Raw genomic sequence first — 23,262 nt, 5'->3', positions numbered from 1 at the left:
ATATTGTCATTTATGCAGTTTCTCCACAACATTTTAGTATTTATTCCAAACCACTCCCTGTTATGGCCATTATTATTCAATGCTTTATGGACAGGGTTATGCAAGATGTACGCCTTTTTTTTAATCCTTCCCAAAACCCTGCCCTCCATGTATCTTGACAGTAAAATCTTCCACAATAATGTTTGCCCTAATTAGTCCGCAGTCAAACTCCCACATGGGAGGCCTGTTTTATGTAAGCTTTACTAACTGTACAGGGCTCCTGAAGATCTGTAAAGTGCTTCATGGCAGGAGTGTATGCAATACAGTGCTAAGACATCTCCCTTTATCAGATCCTGGATTGTAGGAAAAAATAAAGGATTTAACGAAGGATGGGGCTGGTCAGTTCTAATTCAAAGTACTTTTTTTTTTTTTTTTTTTAACAATAAAATATTTTTGTATCCAGTTAAAATATGCTTCATCAGCTTCACAGTGCGTGAAAAGGTAATATCTTCAGGGGCGAGCCTCATGAAAGGGGGATGATAGCCTCTTCATCACCAGAGTGCAACAAAGAGGAGAGGTGCATTACAGCTTTATAACACTTCTCTTCCTCAGAGCCAGGTTGTTGCCTCTGCTTTTCATACTGAAGAAACAGAACCATCTATATCACAAAATCCTGACGAAGAAGGTGTGAACAATGGCAGAGTACAGGAAAAAGTAGACAGTTATGTCTCAGCAGCTGTTAATCAGTTGTAGTCAAGGATTGCCACAACTGGTATATGCTTACCAGCCTCTGCATCAACTTTGCTGTGTGAACTTTCAGCTGTTTTGCAGTTTTATTGCTACATCATTCTAAATGGTCTGGACCAAGATAGATATCTCCCCTTCACCAACTGTAGAAATCAACTGTGAACAATGTAAGGATTTTGGCTTTTTCAATACATTCTGCTCAGAAGGGGCATTAGACTGTTCTTCCTTTTCTGTGCACTCTTAATTTTGACTCTGGTTCTCTGTGATTTTTTTTTGTGTTTATTACCTGGCTCAGAACAGTTCACGGAAACAGATTTTTTTTCTTGTTATACAACCTTCTCTTGTCTCAGCTTTATCCAGTGATGTTTTCGCAACACTTTCAAATTCCTTTCCAGAAATAGGATTTAAATGCTTTTTTAAGCACCCATTCTTGACACATTTTTGAAAAAGGATGCCAAGTGCCTTTAAGCACTCTTTTTAGTAACAGTTTTGAAATTATTACAAAATTTAAACAGTACTAAGCAACCAACACACCTGTTCAGGGACTTGTGTGGGTAAGGAACAATGTGTAAACCACTGGACACATACACAAGTCATTGATGGCCCTGAAGTTTAAAAGCTGAACTTGAATTTGTTAGGGGAAAAAACAGGTACTGAAACTAATTGGGAGAGCAACAAACCTTAAGCACTGGGGAAAATATAAGGTGCAACCACTTACTTTTCCTTTGTAGAGCAGTAATACATTCATCTGACTGTCAATAAGTAGCAAGAATTGGAAAAGTGTAAACCAACTTCAACATTAAATCATCAGAGTAAGAAAGTGCAAGTAGAACATAAAATGAGCAGACAATGGCTTAAAGAGTGAGAGGGGTACTGCTAGACTCCAGGGAAAAGTACAGTTTTGTACCTACCATAAATGTAGATGTTCGAGGATTCCCTTGCTGCAGTCCTGACTATTGGGTTTAGTCCGCGTCCCAGTCGGCCCGAATACCAGAGTAGGTAAGCGCCTTAGACTGACGCCAGTACGCCAGGGTACAAATGCGCATGACCGACGCCATTTCCTCAGTCTTTTCTTGCCCCAGATGTCAGAAGACCCAAAAAGACAAGTCCCAAAAACAACCTGCACCAATAAACATGTACAATATATACAGCAATATATATACAAAAAATATAAGCATGTAAACTCACCTACACAACCACCCTGAAACACAGTGGTGAAGGAGGAGGGTATTGATCAGCAAGGGAATCAACATCTACATTTATGGTAGGTACAAAACTGCACTATGTTCTTCGTCCCCCCTTGCTGCAGTCCTGACTATTGGGTAGAATCCCAAAGCAGAGGTAAGGGAGGCTGGCAAATTATAAAGTAGCAGGAGCTGACAACATGCCTTGTAAAACAGCTGTGGCAAAACCAGCTCTAGTCTTAGAGTATATAGGCAGGTGATAATGCCTAGAGAAAGTATGCACTGAACTCCAAGTAGCTGCTTCCAGAATATCCTTAGTTGCCACCCCTTAGAAATGCTGCTGAAGTGGCAGTAGCCCTAGTGGAATGAGGCCTAATCCCAGCTGGAACCTCTTTGCCATGATGGGAATAACAAAATGCAATGCAAAAGCCAATCCACCTAGAAATAGTTTGTTTTGACACAGGCTTGCCCTGTGAACTCAAAGCAAAAGAAACAAGTAACTGCTGAGACTGCCTAAAATCTTAGTCCTGCTCAAATAATAACGCAATTGCCTGTGTACATCTAAAGTATGCAAAATCTTTTCCCTTTATTTTGAGGATCTGCAAAAACGTAGGCAAATGAATAGTTTGGTTTAAAGCCACACTAGAAACCACCTTAGGCATAAAGGAAGGATTAGTACGTAATGAAACCCTGTCCTTATGGAAAATCAAAAGGGCTCTACTGCCATAAGGGCCTGCAACTCAGACACCCTTCTTGCAGAAGTAATAGCCAACAGAAAAGCAGTCTTCCATGACAAATATTTCAATTCAGCAGTAGCTGCAGGCTCAAAAGGTTGTAGAGTAAGTTTTTCCAACACAAAATTGAGATCCCAAGCAGGAGTAGGAGCTCTACGTGGGGTCTTATATTCTTTGCCCTCTAAGAAACTGCTTGAACAAAGGATGCGAAAACAAAGGTGGGTCACAATCATAGTGAGCTGAAATTGCTGCAGCATGAATCTTTATGGAAGAGAAGGACAAACCTTTGTCCAATAATTCAGTAAGATATTGAAGAGCCACACTCAAATTAGGCTCTGAAATCTCCAAATTCTTTGCTGTACTCCAAAATAAAAATCTCTTCCATTTTACACTCTCCTAGTACTAGGCCTTCTAGCTTCCATAATCACATTTAAAACTTGTTGAGGCAGCTGAGACCAACACAGAATATGCCAAGCTGTGAGATGAAGAGATTGAAGCTTGACATTGAGCAGATGACCGTCCTTCTGAGATAACAGATGAGGAATCAGAGGTAAAGGCCATGGAGGCTTCTTTACAAGACTCCTTAGAAGTGGGTACCAGTGTTGCCGAGGCCAATCTGGAGCTATCAAAATCATCCTTGGCCTGTCTTGTCTGACCTTTAGTAATACCTTTGGAAGAAGAGGTAGAGGTGGAAAGGCATAGACATGAAGGTTTTTCCAACTGAAAGACAGAGCATCCACTTTCCAGGCTGTGTGATGAAACCCCTTTGTGCAATACTGCAGCTGGTGGTTTAGTGGAGAAGAACAGATCTATGTCTGGAGTTCCCCATGACACTGTCAATTTCTGAAATACATGAAGATCCAGTTTCCACTGTGGGGATCCATGATTTGTCTGCTTAATACATCTGCTAGGGAGTTCTGTGCTCCTGGCAGAAACCTTGCCTGAAGAGTCAGTTGCAGGCTTAACGCAGTCTCCCATAAAATCATTGCTTGCCTGCATAGAGGATAAGAATGTGTTCCCTTGCTTGTTGATGTACCACATGACAGTTGTGTTGTCTGTCAGAATCAACACCTGCCCTGGAAGAAGTAAGTCCTTGAACGCCATCAATGCAAACTGGACTGCTAACATCTCCTTCATGTTGATATGTAGATGCTGTAGTCTGGCAGGCCACTTGTCTTGTATCCACTTTCCATTTAGATGAGCTCCCAAGCAGTGTCCGAGGCATCTGTCGTTAAAATCTGACTCGCCTCTGGCCGGGTCACAGAGAGTCCCTTGTTTAGGTGACATTCCTGAGCCCACCACAAGAATTCCTTTTGAAGGCAAGGTATTATTTGAATGACAGTGTCCAAATCTTGGCAGTGCTGTGTCCATACATTTTTGAGATACCATTGCAGCTTCCTCATATGCAGTTTGGCATTGGGAAGCACCAGAATACAAGATGCCATGAACCCTAATGCTTGTAGGACTGTCCTTGCAGTCAGCACGGACTGATGAGATAGTTGATGGAAGTAAAGTGACAGACTCTTTTGTTTGTCCGGGGTTAAAAAGGCCATCTGAGCTGCTGTATTCAGTCTCACACCCAGAAAGCACATGTCTTGAGAGGGTACTAGACTGGACTTTATTTCGATCACAGAATACCCTAGGCATCTTAGCACTGCTATGACATATTCCAGATGCTGTAGAAGGTGTTCCTTTTCTTGAGCCAGAATCAGGCAGTCGCCCAAGTAAGGATAGATTTGAATGCCTTGAAGCCTGAAGTAAGCTATCACTGGAGCCAGAACCTAGTAGATAAGCCAAAGGGCAATGCAGAGAACTGATAATGAAAATCTCCAGTTCGAAACCGCAGATATTTTCTGCAACTTAGCCTTATAGGCACATGAAGGTAAGCTTCCTTGAGATCCAAAGTTACCATCCAGTGATCCTTGCCCAGCAGAGGTAACAGTTGCTGTAACGTCAACATCTTGAACTTGGGAATGTCCAGATAAGTGTTGAGGATAGATAAATCCAAAATTGGTCTCCACGTGTTCTTCTTGGTACTAGGAACAGGCGAGAATAAAATCAAGCCCTTTCTGATACAGGGACTGGCTGAATGGCCCTTATCTGGAGTAACTGAGAAACTTGCTTGTGAGCCTCTTTTCTTTGTGTAGCAGGAACATCTGGCATGCCTTTGAAAGGGGGCATTGTGTGGAAATAAAATCTGTAACCGTGATGAATGATATCCAGCACCCATCTGTCTTGAGTGATTAAATCCCAATTTCCTTTGAACAGAGACAATCTTCCTCCCAAAGGAGCTGCCAGACGAGAGTCCACTGGCAGCTGAAAAGGCAGGTCATTGGTTCTGCTTACGAAAGGACTGACCCCTGCCCTCACCAGAAGTCTGAGCAGGTGAACTGTCTGATCTAGGCCTAAACGAACCTTGAGCCCTGCCCCTACCACGTCTAGACCTACCCCTAGAGTGGGAACCATAAGCAGGATATGTCCACCCCTTAGCAGGCCAATTTCTACTAAACTGCGGAGGCGGCACCTGCAAAAAATCTTTAACAGTCTGCATAGACTTAGCTTTGTCCTCCATTTTCTTTAAAACTGCTTCCACAGGCGGTCCAAACAACACATCAGACTGTAAAGGAGCATCCAAAATCCTGGTCTTAACATGCTCAGCTAAATTCTGATCCTTCAACCAGGCATGTAAGAACAGAACTAGTAGCAGCCACCCTCGAGGAGGCCTGAACAGCATCAAAACCACACTGCAAAGAATGCTTACCCACTTGTTCAGACACATGAACCAAATCCAGCAATTCTTTACACTCAATACCTTCCGCCAAAGCATCCACCTTAGATTTCAATTGAGAAAGGAGATAATTCTGATATTTCAGCATATGAAATTGACAATTCAACGCCTCATGGCTAGAGTGGAAGAAGTGTATACTTTCTACCCCACCTATCCAAAGCCCTTGCCTCTTTATCAGAGGGTACAGGATTTTTAACCACAGAAGCTTTAACACCTTTAGGCCCCTGAGAAACAGTTTCTGGGTCCGCCCTGGGACTCTTAAACAAATACTTATGAGCCACCCTATAATACCTATCAGGCTTAACAGGAGCAGGAGGCAAGGAGTCAGGGTTCAGAGAGGCCTCTGCAAAACATCCTCCACCACATTCAACACAGGAGGAATAGCTAAGGGCCTATGCTGAGGCAAAACAAGAATTCCCTAAGCCTTTTCTGGAGTCAGAGTAATCTTGGCCTTCCCATTTAAAGTGCTCCCTCATGGAGTGAAGAGTCTCTGAAAATGAAAAATCCTCAGGAGGAGAAGCTGAAGGAGTGGAATCATCCACATCAGAATCAGAATAAGTAGGAAACTCTTGCAAGTCTTCCACAGAAGACTCTGAAGCCTGTGAACACTGTTCAAAACTATCAAACTCCTGTTCCACCAACCTCTAATCAGAGTAATCAAATCTTCTGCCATTTTAAGCATATGTTTCTTAGGCACAGAGCCCGAAATGCTAGGAGAAGCCCCCACAGAAGCTGAACTTGGCCTACCTCTAAAAGAAGCTTTGGCAACAGAAGGAGAGGCCCTAACTACCTTGGGAAGAGAAGAACAGTTACCTGAGAAGCCCTCAGCCTGGCCTACCTCCTGAGAGGGCACATCCTGTAACAGTAAAGCATCTGCCTGAGACTCCATAGAAACTCCTGGCAAAACCACTGGCTCCTGAACTGCCGGTTCCTCACCCTAGGCTTCACTGTTTTGTCCCCAAACACTAACATTAAATCTAGCACAAGAGCGGCAACCAACAACGCAGGCCCTAAACAAGGTATACACAAAGTATGATAATCCATCTGCTTCCCACAAGAAATACAGTTATTCACTTTTTCTGACATCCGTTAAATACTGAGGCAAGAAAACCAAAATGTTCCCAACGGGGTTACTTAGCCAACTCTGTTTCGGAAAATCTCAGAACGCCAACCTGCACTCGCAAAATTGCTTCTGCATCGGACCATGCGGCAAAAAAGACTGAGGAAATGACGCCGGTCATGCGCATTAGTACCCTGACGTACTGACGTCAGTCTAAGGCGCCATGACCGACGTCAGCCTTATACTCTGGTATTCGGGCCGACTGGGACGCGGACTAAACCCAATAGTCAGGACTGCAGCAAGGGAAGACGAAGAACATCTGTTCATCTATGCTGGACAAATGAAGGTAACATGCAATTTTATTATTTCTAATTGCTGCAACAATACATTTATAAGATAAACCATTTTTTTAGGCTGAAACCACTCACACCAAGCATATAGGCATCATTGTAATCCTTACTAAATAGTGTTATTTCAAAGTCTTCACTAGCTAGAAGTAAAAAACATCACCCCCCCACCCCCAAACACACACCTAAAAATTCAGTCTGGCTCTGATGGATGTATAATGCACAAACAGCTTTAGCAAGCAGCATTTCCAAATAGTAAGCATAAACCTAACGTGAAAACTCAAGATACAACTGAAAATGAAAGGTGAATAATTCTTACTTTAAGTCATCAAAGTTCTGGATCTCATCATTCCAATAATACTTTAAGCTATGGTGGGTAAAATACCGTACCTAAAAAGAAAATAAGCACAGTAAACAACAGTAAATGTTACATGAATTCTACTGTACTTACTTTGCAAGCAAAGTATACATACACACTGATAAATGTGGAACTGTTACAGATACAGAGAGGCAAGCAAAATAAACAGCAGCATGGCATGCAGGATAACTCTCTAAGGTTTATTCCATATACAAATTAGAGACACAAATTGCAACAGCATCTATAGATTAAAGAAAGAAAACTTTGCAGAGCAACTATAGAACCATCTATCCTAAATTTCTGATTTCCTAACATTTGACATTCATCTTCCTCTCATCTCTTCAACTGATAAGTGTGGCTTGCCAGGAATGCAAATCACTGACTTATGTCTAAAACAGTCAGTGTTAACAAATCTAGTGTCAAATTATCAAACTTCAATAAATAAACATTTGTTTTGGTGTACCCAGCTGGATGGAAGTCTTCCTCCTTGTAAGAAGCGTGGTCTTAGTCCTGCTGGTACTTACCAAGCAACTAGAAAAATTTCAGAGGTTCCAAACTAAGAAAAAAAGAAAAAAAATGTTGCCTTTGGGGCAATATGTGACTTGCTGGCTATTAAGGATCCAATAGTCCAAGCTCTCTTATACTGCTACAAACCAAACAGCCCCACTCACAATTATTAAAGGCTAGGAACCTATATGGTGTAACTTTTTCTCTGCCTGTTAAAATACTGTAGCTACTTGGAATGTTACTGTTTTAAATATGGTTATGTTACTGTTACATATGGTTATTTGCAAATTTCTTTTTGGAGCTTTTCTCCCCTAGCCTCTGCTGAAAATGGGACCTTGATCCAGATGGACCTTCCCAGTAAACAAATGTAAAATAAAATAAACACTACAGACATGAACCCAAGCTAGAACCTCATGAATGGGTGCATGGAAAGGATCTAAGGATCTAGTTTGTGCACAGTGTGAAAAACGCTTCCATTTACTCGCATAAGTCTTCCTAGTATTGGACTTATGGGAAGCCAGAATGATATCACGAACAGGAGGAGAAATAAGGAGAAGCCTGGCTATGGCTGGAAGTGGAGCAACCAAGCTGTGAGGTTGATGGAATGTAGAGACTGATGCAGCTTGCCCGTGAGGTGGGTCAACAGATCCGGAAGGGGTTCCAGATGCCAAGGCTGTTCCAGTAGGTATTTGTGCAGGAACGGGAACCAAACTTGTCGAGGCCAAAACGGGGCAATGAGGATCATTTTGGATCTCAATGTGGTTGCTTTCTGAATTAGTTGCGGGATCAATGGAAAGGGAGGAAAGGCATAAAGAAGACCCCGGGGCCAAACATGAACAAGAGCGTCTCTGAGGGGCTGGCCTGGTAGAGGAAAAAGTGTGAAGAAGTCGAGGCACTTGCTGTTTTGAGGAGTTGCGAAAAAGTCGCAGCAAGGCTGGCCCCACTTCCGAAAAATTCTGTCTACTACCGCTTGATTTAGAGACCACTCGTGAGGCATGAGGATAGTTCTGCTCAATCTGTCTGCTATGACGTTGGACTTCCCGGGGATGTGCGTTGCTATCAGAAACCATTGAGATGAAATCGCCCATTGCCAAAGTCTGAGTGCTTCGCGACAGAGGGGGTAGGACCTTGTTCCGCCCCGCTTGTTTGTTTATGTACCACACCACAGACATATTGTCCGTTTGAATTGCTATAGTCCCCGTGGGAAGAGAGCTCTGAAGGGCCTGGAATGTCAAAAGCACCGCCCTCATCTCCAGGACATTTACGTGCAGGTGGCATTCTGACTGTTGCCAAGTGCCCTGGACCATCCTGCCCTGATAATGCCCCCCCCCCACCCGATCAGGGAGGCATCCGTTGTGACAGTGGCAACTGGAGGGGGGAGAACAAAGGGTCTGCCCTGAAAAAGTTGAGGGGAAACCATCCACCAGGAGAGATGTTTCTTGCAAGATGGTGTTATCAAAATGTTGTGGGACATTGGCAGCTGCTGAAAGGACCACTGAGAAAACAGCATCCACTGAAGGAGTCTCATGTGGAAGCGGGCTAATGGAAGTAGAAGAATCGCCTAATGGAAGTAGAAGAATCGCCGCTGCCATGAGGCCCAACACTTTCAATACTAGCTTGACTTGGACTCTTCTAGGCTGAAACAGAAGCTGAACATTCCACCTTATGTCTGTCACTCTCTGAGGTGGTAATGTTTCAGACATTTCTGTGGTGTTTAATACGGCACCTATAAAGTTTATACATTGACAAGGCGACAAGGAGGACTTTGCAAAATTTATAGAAATACCCAGGCTGTTGCAAAGATGGATAGTATAATCCCTGGCCATTATGAGATCCTGTTTGGTGGTAGCGGAAATGAGCCAGTCGTCTAAGTATGGAAACACCTGGAATCCTTTTTGTCTCAGGTGAGCCGTGACCACTGCCAAACATTTGGCGAACACCCGGGGGTCTCTGGTGAGACCAAAGGGCAGGGCCCTGAACTGAAAATGACTGACTCCCAGCCGGAAGCGGAGAAACCTCCTGGAGCGCCTGTGTATTTTTATGTGGTAGTACGCGTCCTGGAGGTCTAACGAGCACATCCAGTTGTCTCTGCCCAAAAAGGGTAGAATGGACTGCAGTGTTACCATCCGAAATTTTGTCTTTAATACATAGTTGTTTAACCTGCTGAGGTCCAAAATGGGTCTCCAATCTCCTGTCGTTTTTGGTACCAAAAAGAATCTAGAGTAGATTCTGGATCCTAGCTGATCTGCTGGGACTGCCTGGATGACTCTTGTTTAACAGCTTTTTTATTTCTAGCTGAGCCTGACCTCTTTGTGCGGGTGGTACGTCTGGTAGGGGTTTTGGCGGTTGTACTGGAGGGAAAGTGAAAGGAATTTTGTAACCCTCGGATATGTTCTTCTGTACCCATGTGTCTTGAGTGATGGATTGCCAGGCTTCCGGGTACAGAGATAATCTTCCCCCGACTGCCTCCGAAGGCGGACAGTCGGGCAGCTTCTCAGGGATGCTGAGAGGGTTGGTCAGGGAAAGATTCCCTGGAACCCTGGTTTTGTGGACCCCCTCTGCCCCTGGGGCGGCGTCTGTTATTATTCCCCCCTCTGCCTCTAGGGGGAAATTCACCATGTGCGGCAGGCGCGACTCCCTGTAGTTTACAGAACCACATCTTTCCACCCCTCTGTCCTTTAGGATAAGGTCTAGAAGGCGTGGAAAAACTGACTCCAACGGCAGAGAGAGTCTTACCATCTTGCTTGCATCTGGTGAGGGTATTCTTCACCTGAGGCCCAAACAATTCCAAACCATCAAAGAGGGTGTTGGTGAAGGACGCCTTGAAGGGGTTGGCAAAGTTAGAGTCGCATCCAAGCGTGGCATCTCAACGCAACGCCTGTGCCAGCGGCCCTACTCGCTCCATCGGCTGCATAAGAGATTAGCCGCATGGAGGAGTTAACAATGGAGTTTAGGGTAGCCAGCTGAGAGTTTATTTTGTCGTTAAACCCCGCAACAGAAGGATCCTGTACCATTTCACCCAGCTCTGTGAGCAAGTCTCTTTGAAAGCGGGTGAAATGACATAAATAGTTCAGCGATCGCATAGAAAATGTCGCTGAAGCAAAGGTCCGCTTGCTGTACCTTTCCATGGTCCTGGACTCTTTGTTAGGAGGATGAACAGGTACAGAAGGATCAGCTAATACCTTCTTAGTGGCTGCTGCTACCACCATAGCATCAACTGAAACACCTTTGGTGAGAAAGGATTTGTCATCTGGAGCAGGAATAAATTTAGAAGGCCTCCTAGGGGTAGGTTCCATTGAATCAGGAGCTGCTCACGCCTTTCTAGCCACTACCTCCATTAGTGGGTCGAAAGGGGGAGACACCCAGGAGGTGGAAGGGCGAGATCCAAAGGCATCAAGGTAAACCGACTCGTCCTCGGGAGGTTTGAGAGTGGACCAATTTCCCCTCTGTCTTAGGATCTCCAGGATGTCTGAAAAGGAGACATCGTCAGAGGAGGATCTGGGGGAACCCTCCGACTCATTCAAGTCGGTGTCCGATGTGACAGACTCGGGGGAGTCTATGTGCTTCCTCTTGCACTTTCTTTTCCTAGGGGGTTCCCCTGAAACTTCAGGGGAACCCTCGGAAGAGGAGGAGACACCCAAAGTGGGTACCTTACGCTTTGGATCTCTGCTGTCGGGTATAGGAGGGTGGCCAGAGACCATAACAGGCACTACAGAAGGAGGAGCCGCAGAACTTAACCTTGGAGTGGACACTGGGTCCAGCACACGCCTGATCACCTCGAAGGCTCCGCCATCAGACACCAAAGGTAGCCCCGGCTCCGAAGAGGCCGGAACTGCCCCCGGAACCGACAGAGAAGGCTCCAAGAATGATGTCGGGGCCAAACTAACCAGAGCCGAAGCTCCGAGAGGGAGAGCGGGGTCGGACAAGGGTCCGATGCCACTCGCCCCTCGGAGCTGACAATGGAGTCCCAGCGCCCGGACCTCTCCATGGACGGAACCAATAAAGAGGTCGTAGCCGACGACACCGGAGCCGAAGGAGGGGGTATCGGCTCCGACGTGGGCAAGGTCACTGTTCCGACGAACTCCGGCTCCGAACTCGAGAGATGAGTCGGAGGAGGAATGGATAACTGTATCGACGGAGCCACAGTCTGGTGAGATGGGCTCTGAAGCATTTGGGCCAGCGCCTGAGATTTTATGAGTCTACTGACCACCCTCTCGATGTCGTGATCGGAGAGCCTGGAAGACCTCGATGAATGAGTCCTATGACTCTGCTCCGATAGGAGGGGGGACCTCGGAGCTGATCTAATGGACTCTAAAGAAGGGGACCTAGAGTGCTTGCATACTGGGGTCGGCTCCGATGATGGTTTTGAAGCGGAACCCACTTTGCTCGCCTCGGAGCCAGCCGGAACCGAGGTCGGAGCCATCTCGACAACACCAGCCCTCGGCTCAGAAGCTGGAGCCGAGGGTTTGGCGGTTTTTGATGACTTCCCCGAGCCAGACTTGGACGGGGAATCATCAGGCTTTAACAAGCCCCTTAGAATAAGTTTGTTACGCCTTTCCTGCAGGACTCTTGAACTAAATCTGTGACAAACGGAACAAGAGTCCTGCAGGTGTAAAAGCCCCAAGCAATAGACACAAGAAGTGTGACCGTCTGTCAGAGACATTTTGACAGCACGAGTCACACTTCTTGAATCCCGAGACCTTAACATCTTTGGACATTGCCCTAAGACAGTCACTCAATCAGCACACACACTCACTCACTTACACACAAGGGGGAGATGGGGGGGCTGACTAAAAAAAACAACACACACACACACACACACACACACACACACACACACACACACACACACACACACACACACGCACACACACACACACGCACACACACACACAGAGGTGAGTAAACAGAAAAACTAAAGCCTGTAGGCCTGATTATAAAAGTTACCTATAGGGGTGGGTAGGGCTTACGAAATAAACACTATTAAGTATAACATCGATAGGGAACAAAAGTAGGGAAAAAAAAACCTAATAAACTACCTCAAAAAATTAGAAACTTGTTGAAAAAATCCTTTACTGACCTGAGCTGGTAGAAAAGGCAACCTCGCAGCAAAGCGGCAAACGACATCTGGGGAGTTAGCGCATGGTATTGTGGGATATAGGGCTGCCTCGAGCCGGTAAAAATAGCTCTCGAGCTATAGTATAGGCAGAGTCGGAGCAGAGGATCGGCTCCGAACCCATCCAGCAAGAATGAAGGCGAGAATGACAACTTAACATTGCATGCAGTTGTAGACTGCATAAAAGAACAAGTACAGATTTAGTGATTTACAGAATCTATAGAACAAAAAATGAAAACAATCATAATGCTAGGTACATGCTGTCCTTCTGTCCAGCTCAACAGACTATTTATCTGATCCGATTGGGTCAAAGCTTGATGCCTTTTTTCATCCTCTTGGATACAGGACTCAGGCTCCTTCCCTACCTATAATTCCCTCCTATCCCACAGATCTAGTTTGTCCCTATATACCTAGAACTTCATCAAAGAGATCACAAAACTTGGAATAACATACCAAATAAGAGAAGTATGAGGAGTCACCCTCAAGGCTGAATACATGACAGGGCCCTGGTCAGGTCCATTCGATCAATCCAGATCTACTAAATAACAATTTAGGTAAGGGGAGATGGAGGGAGGGAAAGCTGAGCTAGAAGAAAGAAGACAACATGAATCTAGTGTTACAAGTACATAACTTTTGTATTGGATGTTTTTTTCCATCCAGCCCAACAGATGAGACAGAGTTCACTACTACTAATAACCCCAGGTGGACTTTGTGGAAGGATATCTGAAGAATGGTGGAGCCAAAGGATGCATGGGATCTACAATTCATGTCCAGCTTGTAATGAGATACAAAGGTCTGAACAGCAGACCAAACACCCATTGCACAACTCTTGTTTCCCGGCACTCTAGCAAAGAAAGATTTGCAGGCTGCCACCACCCTGGTTGAATGAGCCTTAGGTTTATGTGGTAGTGCCAATCTCTTTTCTTTAGACACAAAAGTAATACAATCAGAGAGCCACTTGGGTAAAGAAACTTTAGAAATTCAGTAGCCCAATTTGGTCTTTTTGAAAGAAAGATAAAGCGGGTCTGTTTTTATAGTGTCCTTGGTATGATGCAGGTAAAAATCTCAACTTAAAGTGAACATCCATCACATATAAAGTATATTCCCCTTTGTTAGAATATTTGGAAAGAAAACTAGTCGGTTAAATTCCTGGTTAAAGAGTGCTTCTGACTCCACTTTAGGAAGAAAGAGGGGACTGGTCTAAACAGATGCCCTATCCTTATGAAAAATCCAAGTAGGGAGGTTTGCAAGATAAGGCTTGTAATTTAGGGTTTCTGCTAGCTGATGTGATGGCCACTAGTAAAGTATTCCAAGACAAAAATTTTAGTTCTGCTGAAGCTACTGGTTTAACAGTAGGCGCTGTTAGACCCAAAGTATAATGGCAAAATATCAGATTAGAAAAGCTACTATTAAGAATGCCTTAGAAATTTTCAATGAAGTAATACAATTTTTGTTATCTCCCACATGGAAGTTCAATATGGCTGCTAGATGAACCTTGTAAATATGCTGAAAAAATATCTAAGCCTTTGAAGGAAGCCCAGACAGCAAATCTTTTTAATTTGCTTTTGTAATCTTTGCTCATGTTGAGTTTCTGTGATAAAGATAAAATGTGAAAAAAACGATTCAGAGAGTCTGGCATCCCAGGCCATCAATGGAATTGGCGGAACTATACGATTAATTTCAGGACTTTCAAGTGCCAGTAAGGCTGGATGGACAGGTGAGACAGAAGGTCTGTAACTGGGTCTAGCACCTAGGGAAGGTATTTCATACGAGGCCAGAGGGAGAGGAACCAGGCCTGTCGAGGCCAGAAGGGGGCAATGAAAATAAATCACTGTTGCCTTATACTTTATGACTTTCTGTAGAAATGTGGTTATGAGCGGAAAGGGTGGAAATACGTACAACGGACCTAGGTGCCAACTGAGGATGAGAGAAACCTTGGTGACTGTCCTAGTGGGATCAGGGCAAAAGCCTTTGCACTTGGTGTTCAAATCAGATGCGAAAAGACTGCAGCATGGTTGGGTCCAGTGACTGAAAATCAAAGTTGCCACTGACTGGTTGAAGGACTACTCATGAGGTAGAAGTCTGTCCACCAAGACATAGGAATGCCTCGGGACGTGCACTGCCACAAGAAGGCATTGAGAAGACATTGCCCACTGACACACTTTCATACTTTCCTGGCATAAGAGGTATGAGTGGGGTCTCCCTTGCTTTCTGATATACGAGACCACTGCGGTGTTGTCTATCTGGATAGATATCACACCCTAGGGGAGGGAGTCCTTGAATGTTCGCACTGCAAGGAGGACTACCTTCATCTCCAAGACATTAATGCGAAGTCTGTCCTCTGTCCACTACTTTGAGCACTAAACCATCTTCTCTTCAAAATGCCCTCACCAAATAAGGGAGGCACCCATGGTCACAGTGGCTGTCAGTGGTGGAAATATGAAAGGTCAACCACCAAAAAACGTCTCTCTTGTTTATTGAAGTGAATTATATGGGGAATTGAAGGGGTTGATGCATCACTGACCACTGGACAGACAGGGTCCACTGCAGAACTCTCATGTAAAATCTTAGCTGAGGCACCAGTGTGACTGAAGCAGCCACTGATCCCACTAGACTGAGAATTAGCCTTGCTGGAGAAGTTGAAGAAGAAAGATCCTTGGAGGCTTGTTGATGGGGAGCTAGAACTCTTGATGAGAAAGTCTAGAAATTTGGGAAGTTGTATCCAGGTGGCACCCTATGAACTCTATTGTCTGTGTAGATGTCCGCTGGATTTTGCTTAGGTTTATAATAATTTTCAAGTATGGAGCTAACTGGAGCAAGAAGTCTCTACACTAGATAAGTGAATCCTTGGAGGATGCGGTTAGGAACTGGTTGTCTAAATAGGGGGACACTCAGCACCCTTCATGCCACTACTGCCACGCATTTGGTGAACATCCTGGGGGCTGTGGTAAAGCCAAATGGAAGAGACCGTCTATCACCTGTAAATGGAGATATCTCCTGGACTGCCTCGTGATCTCTATATGGTAGCAGGCATCTTGAAGATCTATTGAGTACATCCAGATGTCCTTCCTCAGAAGAGGTAGAATGGACTGAACCGTGACCATCTGGAACTTTGTTTCACAAACTGATTTAGGTGACTGATCCAAAATGGGCCTGAGGTCTCCAGCCTTTTGCTGAACCAAAGAGGATCTTGAACATACTTCAGATCCTTGCTGGTTTGGAGGGACCTCCAACATGATTTGCTTTCTATCAGCTTTAATATTTCTGCTGCTGCTAATTCCCTCTAAGAGTGGAATGCCAGGAATTCTCTTTTTGTTTAAAGCAAATAGAATAATATAGCTTTTGGTTATCTTCTGCACCCAAGAATCTTGTGTGTGACTAGCCAGGAATGAGAGTGCAGCGATAAGCACCCTGAATGCCTCCACAGTGCGGCAGTCAGACGACCATACAGGAGCACTAAAAAGGTTTCTTGGTAAAGGTACCTCAAAAAAGAATAGTTGTGTAAAATCGTACCATAACCATAGATGTCCTTTTCTTCCATGTTGCAGTATTCTAGTTGTGGGATTTCCTGCCCTCAGGCGACTCGTACGTTGGCTTTTATACAAAAGCTTCAGCTTGGCTGTTACAGCTTGCATGGACATCAGACTTAAGGCCATAAACCAGGTGCCTTAAATGTGATGCCTGCATACACATTTCTCAGAACTTGAAGGCCAGCAGGTAGAGAAGGAGGCCCAGCAGGTGGGAAAGCCTGAAGTGTCAGGTATGTGACCCTGGGGTCCTTTTGCAGCAAATATAGGTCCGGGTTCCAGCTGGGGATGAAGGAGAATGAAGAGGGGGTAATGGTGTGTGGGAAGGAATATTGCAACATGGAAGAGAAGGACATCTTATGGTTATGGTAAGATTTTACACAACTATTCTAGGTCCTTCTATTCCTATTTTGTAGTATTCTAGTTGTGCGAGAGTACTACAGCTCAGATGGATGATAGGGTGGTGGATGCTGATGAGGATTCTACACAGCCCTGTAGGATAGCCCTGGCGAACCTTGCATGAGCTCTGGAGACTTGGTCCAATTTGTAATGTTTGGTAAAGGTGTGAATAGTGGACCATGTGGCTGCTTCCATAATGGATGCCGTGTCCAGACCTTTTATGAAAGCCTTGCAGGTGGCCACTGCTCTTGTGGAATGTGCCTTTACTCCCACTGGGGGGCTTTTTCTGTGAAGGGAGTAGCATAGACAAATGGCTTCCCTGATCCAGGATGCAATGGTTTGTTTGGAGAGTGCCTTGCCCAGAGCCCTGGGGTGGAAGGAAATAAAGAGCTGCTGCGATTTCCTAATGGATTTGGTTTTGTCCAGGTAAAATCTCAATTGTCTGTGCACATCCAGGGAGTGCAGTATCCTCTGTCCTTCATTAGTTGGAGAAGGAAAGAAGGTGGGTAAGTGGATGAATTGGTTAAGAGACAAATCACTGACCACCTTGAGCTTAAAGGAGGGATTAGTTCTCAAGGTGACCCTGTCCTTGTGGAAGGTAGTGTAGGGGGGACCGGACATCAAGTTTTGTAACTCTGAAACCCTTCTGGCTGAAGTGACAGCAACCAGAAGGACTGTTTTCCATGTAGAAATTTGTAGGGAAGAAAGGACAGTTGCAGTTCAAAAGAACGTTGGGTACGTTATTTTGAGGATGTAGTTAAGGTCCCAAGGGGGGAGGGATAGGTTTCTATGGGGGTCTGACGTGTAGCACTCCTTTAAGGAACAGTTTCACGTCAAGTCTAGCTAGCAAAGGTGGATCAAGAGGCAAGCAGGCTGAAATAGCAGATAGGTGTACTTTCACTGAGGAGTAGGAAAGTCCACTCTTAATCAACTGACACACAAGAACCAGAGGTGTATTAACCATGAAAGAGTCCTTGCCCGTGTCCAGACACCACTTAGTAAATCTCTCCCATTTAGCTAGGTAAGATATTCTTGTTGTAGGTTTCCTGGCCTTCCACAGGACTGAAAGCATGTCCTCTGAGTAGTGGTGTCTGAAAGGGATTAAAAGTTTATCACCCACAGTGTCAGGGATAACATCTGCAAGTGTGGGTGGAGGAGAGTTCCTTTTTCTTGTGTCAGGAGGTCCATATTGTAGGGTAACTTGTACTGATTGCCCTTGGCTAGATTGTGAAGTAGGGGGAACCATGCGGCCAGTAGGGAGTCCCTAACAACATTTTTGGTTTGTCCTTCCTAATTTTCAGGAGGATTTTCTGAATCATTGGGGGGGGGGCATAAAGAAACTTCCCCTCCTAAGGGATGTTGAAAGCGTCTACTCTCCAAACTAGGAGGGAGTAGGTCTTTGAGCAGAAGGTCTGCAGCTGCCTGTTCTAGGGGGAGATGAACAGATGCATTTGTGGTGTGCCCCATCAGTAGACTATATCTAGGAAGACAGTCCTGTCCAGCATCCTCATCCATTCGTGTTGTGGAGAGGATGTCCTGCTTAGGAGATCTGCTTGCTTATTGTCTTGCAAGGGGATGTAACTTGCCTGCAGAGGACAGGTTGAGGCGAGAGGCTAGGTCCCATAGCCTCAGGGTTAGTCTGCACAGTTAAGCCTTTGTTTCTCCCTGCTTCTGAGGTACCACATTACAGTGGTGTTGTCTGTCACGATCAGAAGTACCCCTGGAAAAGTGGAAGGGTAACGGTCTTTAGAGCTAGGAAGACTGCGGTCATTTCTCTGATATTGATGTGTTTGGCCTGTAGAGTAGAGTGGCAGTTTGCCTGAAACCTGTGCATTATTTGGGTTGGGGTGGGAGGTAGTAGTGGAAGTCTGGGGTTCAGCTGGACTTGCTGGATCCACCAGCTGATTTCTGTGTTTAGACAGGGAAGAAGGGGAGTAACCTGTTGTAGGTGATTCAGGTGCTGGGACCAAATGTTTTTGAAGTACCACTGTAGCTTGCGCATGTGCATTCTGGCCAGTGGTACCATAGGGGTGGTTGCTGCCATTAAGCCCAGGAGATGAAGGAACTGCCTTGTAGTTACCTTCTGAGAGTATAGGATCTCCATGAAGTGGGAAGTCAGGGATAGTACCTTGTCCTGTGGGAGAAAGGCCTTCATTTTGTCCATTCTGATTCTGTACCCTAGAAAAATGTTGTCCTGGTCTGGGTTCAATGAGGACTTTGGGAGGTTGATGGTGAATCCTAGCTTTTGTAGAAGGGATATGGTGAAGTGCAGATGCTTTGAGAGGGTATCTTTTGACTCTGCCGGTATTAGAATGTCATCCAGATAGGGGTAAATCTGGATTACTTGAGTCCTGCAAAAGGCAATGGCTGGGGCTAGGCAGTTTGTAAACACTCAGGGACAGTGGACAAACCAAAGGACAAAGCAGCAAATTGAAAATGAGAGGAAGGTCCAGAGAAACTTAGGAATCTTCTGTGGGAAGTCCTGATGAGTATGTGTAGGTAAGGCCTCTTTTAAGTCCAGGGTGGCCATAAAGGCCTTGGCTGGAATAAGAGGTAGCAGGGTGGGAAGTGACAGCATTTTGAAAGTGGGTACCTGAAGGTGAGGGTTTAGAAAGGAGAGGTCCAAGATGGGTCTCCAGGGGCTGTCTTTTTTGGGAACCAGGAAGAGACGGGAGTAGAATCCCTTTCCTTCCTGTCTTGGGGGGACATGTTCTACGGTGCCTAGCTTTAGAAGGTCTGCCAAAACCTGTGGGAGGAGTTGTAGTTGTTTTTTGGGTGGATATGGGATTGTCCTTCCTGGGTGTTTTTTCTTTCCAGGACAGAAAGTATCCTTTTCGGATAATTGATGATACCCATTGGTCCATGGTGATGATTTGCCAGATGGGGAGGCAATGGGGAACACGTGCATTGAGTGGCATTTGAGCCAGGCAGTCCCGCATTATTGAGACCTCCTCTGTCCTGAAAAGATTGTCTGGGCTGAGGAGGTGGTGCATTAGGTCTGGAGTTGGTAAGTCTTCTTGTCCCTCTTCTAGACCTGGAAGAGGAAGCACCCATCTGTGGAGGATTACGCCTTACAAAGGTGGTCTTAGCAGGGTACTTTCTATAATACTTGGGAAAGGGAGACACCAGCAGATGTTCAATGTCCTGCAATCCCTTGATTTTTTCTTGCAGATTCTTGAATAGATCTGCAGACTGTTTCCCAAAAAGGTAATTGTGATCCAGTGGGAGATCCAAGATCTTGCATTTGAAGTCTTCTTGGAGATTCTGAAGTCTCAGTCAGGAGTATCTCCTGATGACAGAAGCAGATGCTGCAGAGCGGGCAGATGCTTCTGCAGCATCACAGCTGCATTAAATCAAGTGCATGGCTACTTGCTGAGCCAGGAACAGTTTTGAAGAGATGTCAGCCTTAATGGGGCTATCAGGGATAGAAGCCAGCATGGTGGAGATCTGAGACACCACATCCAGAGCATGCTTAGTCATGTAGGTTTGATAATTAATGGCTCTGAAATCCAAAGTGAAGGAGGTATATACCTTCTTGCCAATCCTATCTATAGATTTGCTATCCTTATCAGTAGGTAGGAAAGAGGCGGAAGGAAGCAGTCTGGACTGCTTATCAGGGGAGATGGCAATCACTGCTGGGTCTGCCAAGGGTGGTTTAAATAAGAATTTTTACTCCTCTGGCACCTTGTAGAAGCAGTCAGGGCACTTGGGGGGCATATGTGGCTGTGAATCAGAGGCCTTAGAAGCTGAATTAAAGGCATCCAAGTAAGCAGGCAGAACCGGGGGCTGAACCAGCTGAAGGGGAGGGGGGATTCTACCTGCAGGAGCCCAAAGTACCTCTCTTTTGGGTATCAGTCATTTGGGAAGTATCCCATTTGAAATAATCTTTCATCTTGGTGATGGCCTCACCAAAGGTAATATCCTCAGGGGGAGAATCCCCTTCAACAAATTCCTCATCAGGAGAATAATACTCCTGGGGGGATGCAATCTGGGAGGTATATGAAAAAGAATCCTCTGAGGAAGAAAAGGAAGAACCATGCTCTTCCTCCCTAACCTGAGAGGTTGTGGGTGGGATGTAAGAGGCTGAGGCAGGCTTAGGGCTGAGTAATGGAAAAGTAGTGGCTGTTGAGGCTGAAGGCGTAAGGGCCATAAAGGCCTGCATGAGGGAAGACATGAAGGACTGCCAATCTGGTAGTCCTTCTGCAGAGGAGGCGGCATGCTTGGTTTTCGGTTTCCTCTGGGCCGGGGTGGAAGCAGGAACTGACCTGGAGTCAGGTTTTGATGCCACCATTTCCAAAGTCTGGATCCCAGTCGGAGGTACCACAGACTCTGGTTCCCCCTCGACAATGACATAAGTCGGTGTCTGGGTAGGCTCTGTGGACGTGCTGGTCATCGGCTGAACAACGGCTTCCCCAAAGGTAGTCGTTGAAGTCGGTGGATCCACCGGGCGCCCCTCAACTCCTAAATCAGCAGCTGGTGGGGCATCTGGTAACGAAACGGCAGGCGAGGAAGTCCTAGGAATTTTGGCCTTCATAAACGGAGGTTCAGGTACGGCCTCCGATGGGGGATCCATTCTTAGGGCTAACCACTTAAGGCACTTATTTTCTAGGTATAGGTTTAATGTGGCCAGACAGCTGAGAAGGGTCTTCGGCACAAAAGACTGACAAATAGATCAGGCAGAATTGCTTGTGCTCCTGGCCTCAGCAAAAAACACACCTATCATGGGTATCTTTATGGGGTATCTGGTGCCTGCACTGGCATTTTCCCTTACCTGACATCAGCTAAAAATTGCTACAACAACCAAGCCTAAGCAATAACTATCGTCTATATAATGAAACCAGAAACCCAACAGGTTACATAGCTTTCAGATGAGACGCCTGAGAAGGAGCGATCACACTACACGTCGGTCTGCAGCTGAAAAGTTCTGAGGAATGTGCGTGCAGACGTCACATTTAAGGCCCCTGGTTTATGGACTTACGTCTGACGTCCCACGCACACTGCAACAGCCAAGCTGAATCTTTTGTATAGGAGCGGACATACAAGTCGGCTGAGGGCAGGAAATCCCACAACTAGAATACTGCAACATAGGAATAAAAGGACATCATTGATTCTGTGGTCCACCTCAAACACCACTGAAGCTATTCCCCCTTCTGCCGGGGTTGTCCACAGAAGTGGCTAGCGCAAAACCCTGGGACTTTAAAAAACAAGTTTTTTTTACCCTTCTGGTTCCAGGAAAAAGTCCTTGGAGGATGGAAAACTGAATAGCCAAGTCTTATGTCCTGCTTGCTTCTGGTGAGTGTATCCTTGACCTATGGCCCAAAAAGGGTTGACCCATCAAAAGCAGCATTGAAGAAAGCCATCTTGAAACTGTCCACAAAATCGAACAGACACATTCAGGCATGTTGGTGAATAGCAATGCCACTCCCTGCTCCTCTCAAGATGCATCCAGCTATACTGGAAAGCAGACACATAGACACATTGAACATTGACTGAAGAGTAGATAACTGCAACTCTGCAACTTTTTGTATGCTAGTAGACAGGTTACCTGAGAGGGATTTGGAGAGTTCCTTAGTCAGATCTCTCTGGAAAAGAGTCATATGAGTGAGACAGTTCAGCGTACGACGAGGAAACGTTGATGAAAAGCACATCCATTTTCCAAACCTGGCCAATGTAAGGGGGATGGACTGAGCTGCTATCTTGAGATAGCTCCTTTTCAGTGGCTGCTGCAAACAACATGGCATCTACCAGGGGACCACTACTCCAATGGGACATGTTCATGAGGGCTACCAATATTTTATCGGGTTTCCTGGGAATCGGTTCCACCACATCGGGATCCTTCCAAGCTCTCTGCGATATCAAGTCAATGAGTTCATCGGCAGGTTGGCTATTAAGGAGACAGATTAGCCAGACCTGAAAGCCTCAAGTAACAAAGACACCACCAGGAAGGGAAATTTGGTGGGACAAATCTCTCTCTCTGTTCCATCAATTCAAGAACGTCTCAGGAGGAGACATCTTCCAGAAGGGACCTTGGGGATCCCTCCTCTTCCTCAAAGTTGATATCCTCAGTGACGGACTCCTATGAGAAGTCATGATGCCTCTCCCTTCAAGTGAATTTCTTGTGACCTTCTCCTGTGAGAGGTTCCAAAGAAGGTTCTGAACTGGAGGGGAACTTACCAAGTGAGAGCCCATGAGGCTTAAAGAGGATGTCTGTTCCACTCTGGTAAGATGAGTGGAAACAAAACAAGATCCAAAGGAGGTCAAGACAGTACCAAGTGGGTATGAGATACCTCATCTCTCGATCTGGTTGGAACCTGCTCAAAAGCTTCAAAAGCCAATGCCAAAAGCAGTGCCAAGGAAGACTCTCTTGGACCGGTGGAGGCCAAAGAAGGAACGTTCCTCAGCTTCGATCCAGCTCAGCTCAGAATTAAACATCATAGTCAAGTTGCCTGCGGCCAATGCACCTAAGGGCAAAAACAGCTCCAAAAATCTCGGAGTCAACCCAGATGCATGCATGCT

General features: G+C 45.6%; 1 protein-coding gene across 1 annotated transcript in view; it reads right to left on the bottom strand.

Annotated features, from left to right (window-relative positions):
• ATP13A3 (ATPase 13A3) overlaps nucleotides 1-23,262 on the bottom strand; it is a 2,707,264-nt gene that overhangs the window by 2,212,600 nt on the left and 471,402 nt on the right. Inside the window, exon 6 of the mRNA XM_044070296.1 lies at nucleotides 7,159-7,229. Within this exon, the coding sequence (XP_043926231.1) occupies nucleotides 7,159-7,229 (71 nt within the window). The remainder of the gene's footprint in view (nucleotides 1-7,158; nucleotides 7,230-23,262) is intronic.

The sequence above is a fragment of the Protopterus annectens genome, chromosome 4.part1 (assembly GCF_019279795.1).
Source record: "Protopterus annectens isolate FY-2018-M chromosome 4.part1, PAN1.0, whole genome shotgun sequence".
NCBI classification, from domain to species: domain Eukaryota; kingdom Metazoa; phylum Chordata; order Ceratodontiformes; family Protopteridae; genus Protopterus; species Protopterus annectens.
The sequence above is the reverse complement of the archived record's forward strand: the minus strand, read 5'-3'. Positions and strand labels throughout refer to the sequence as shown.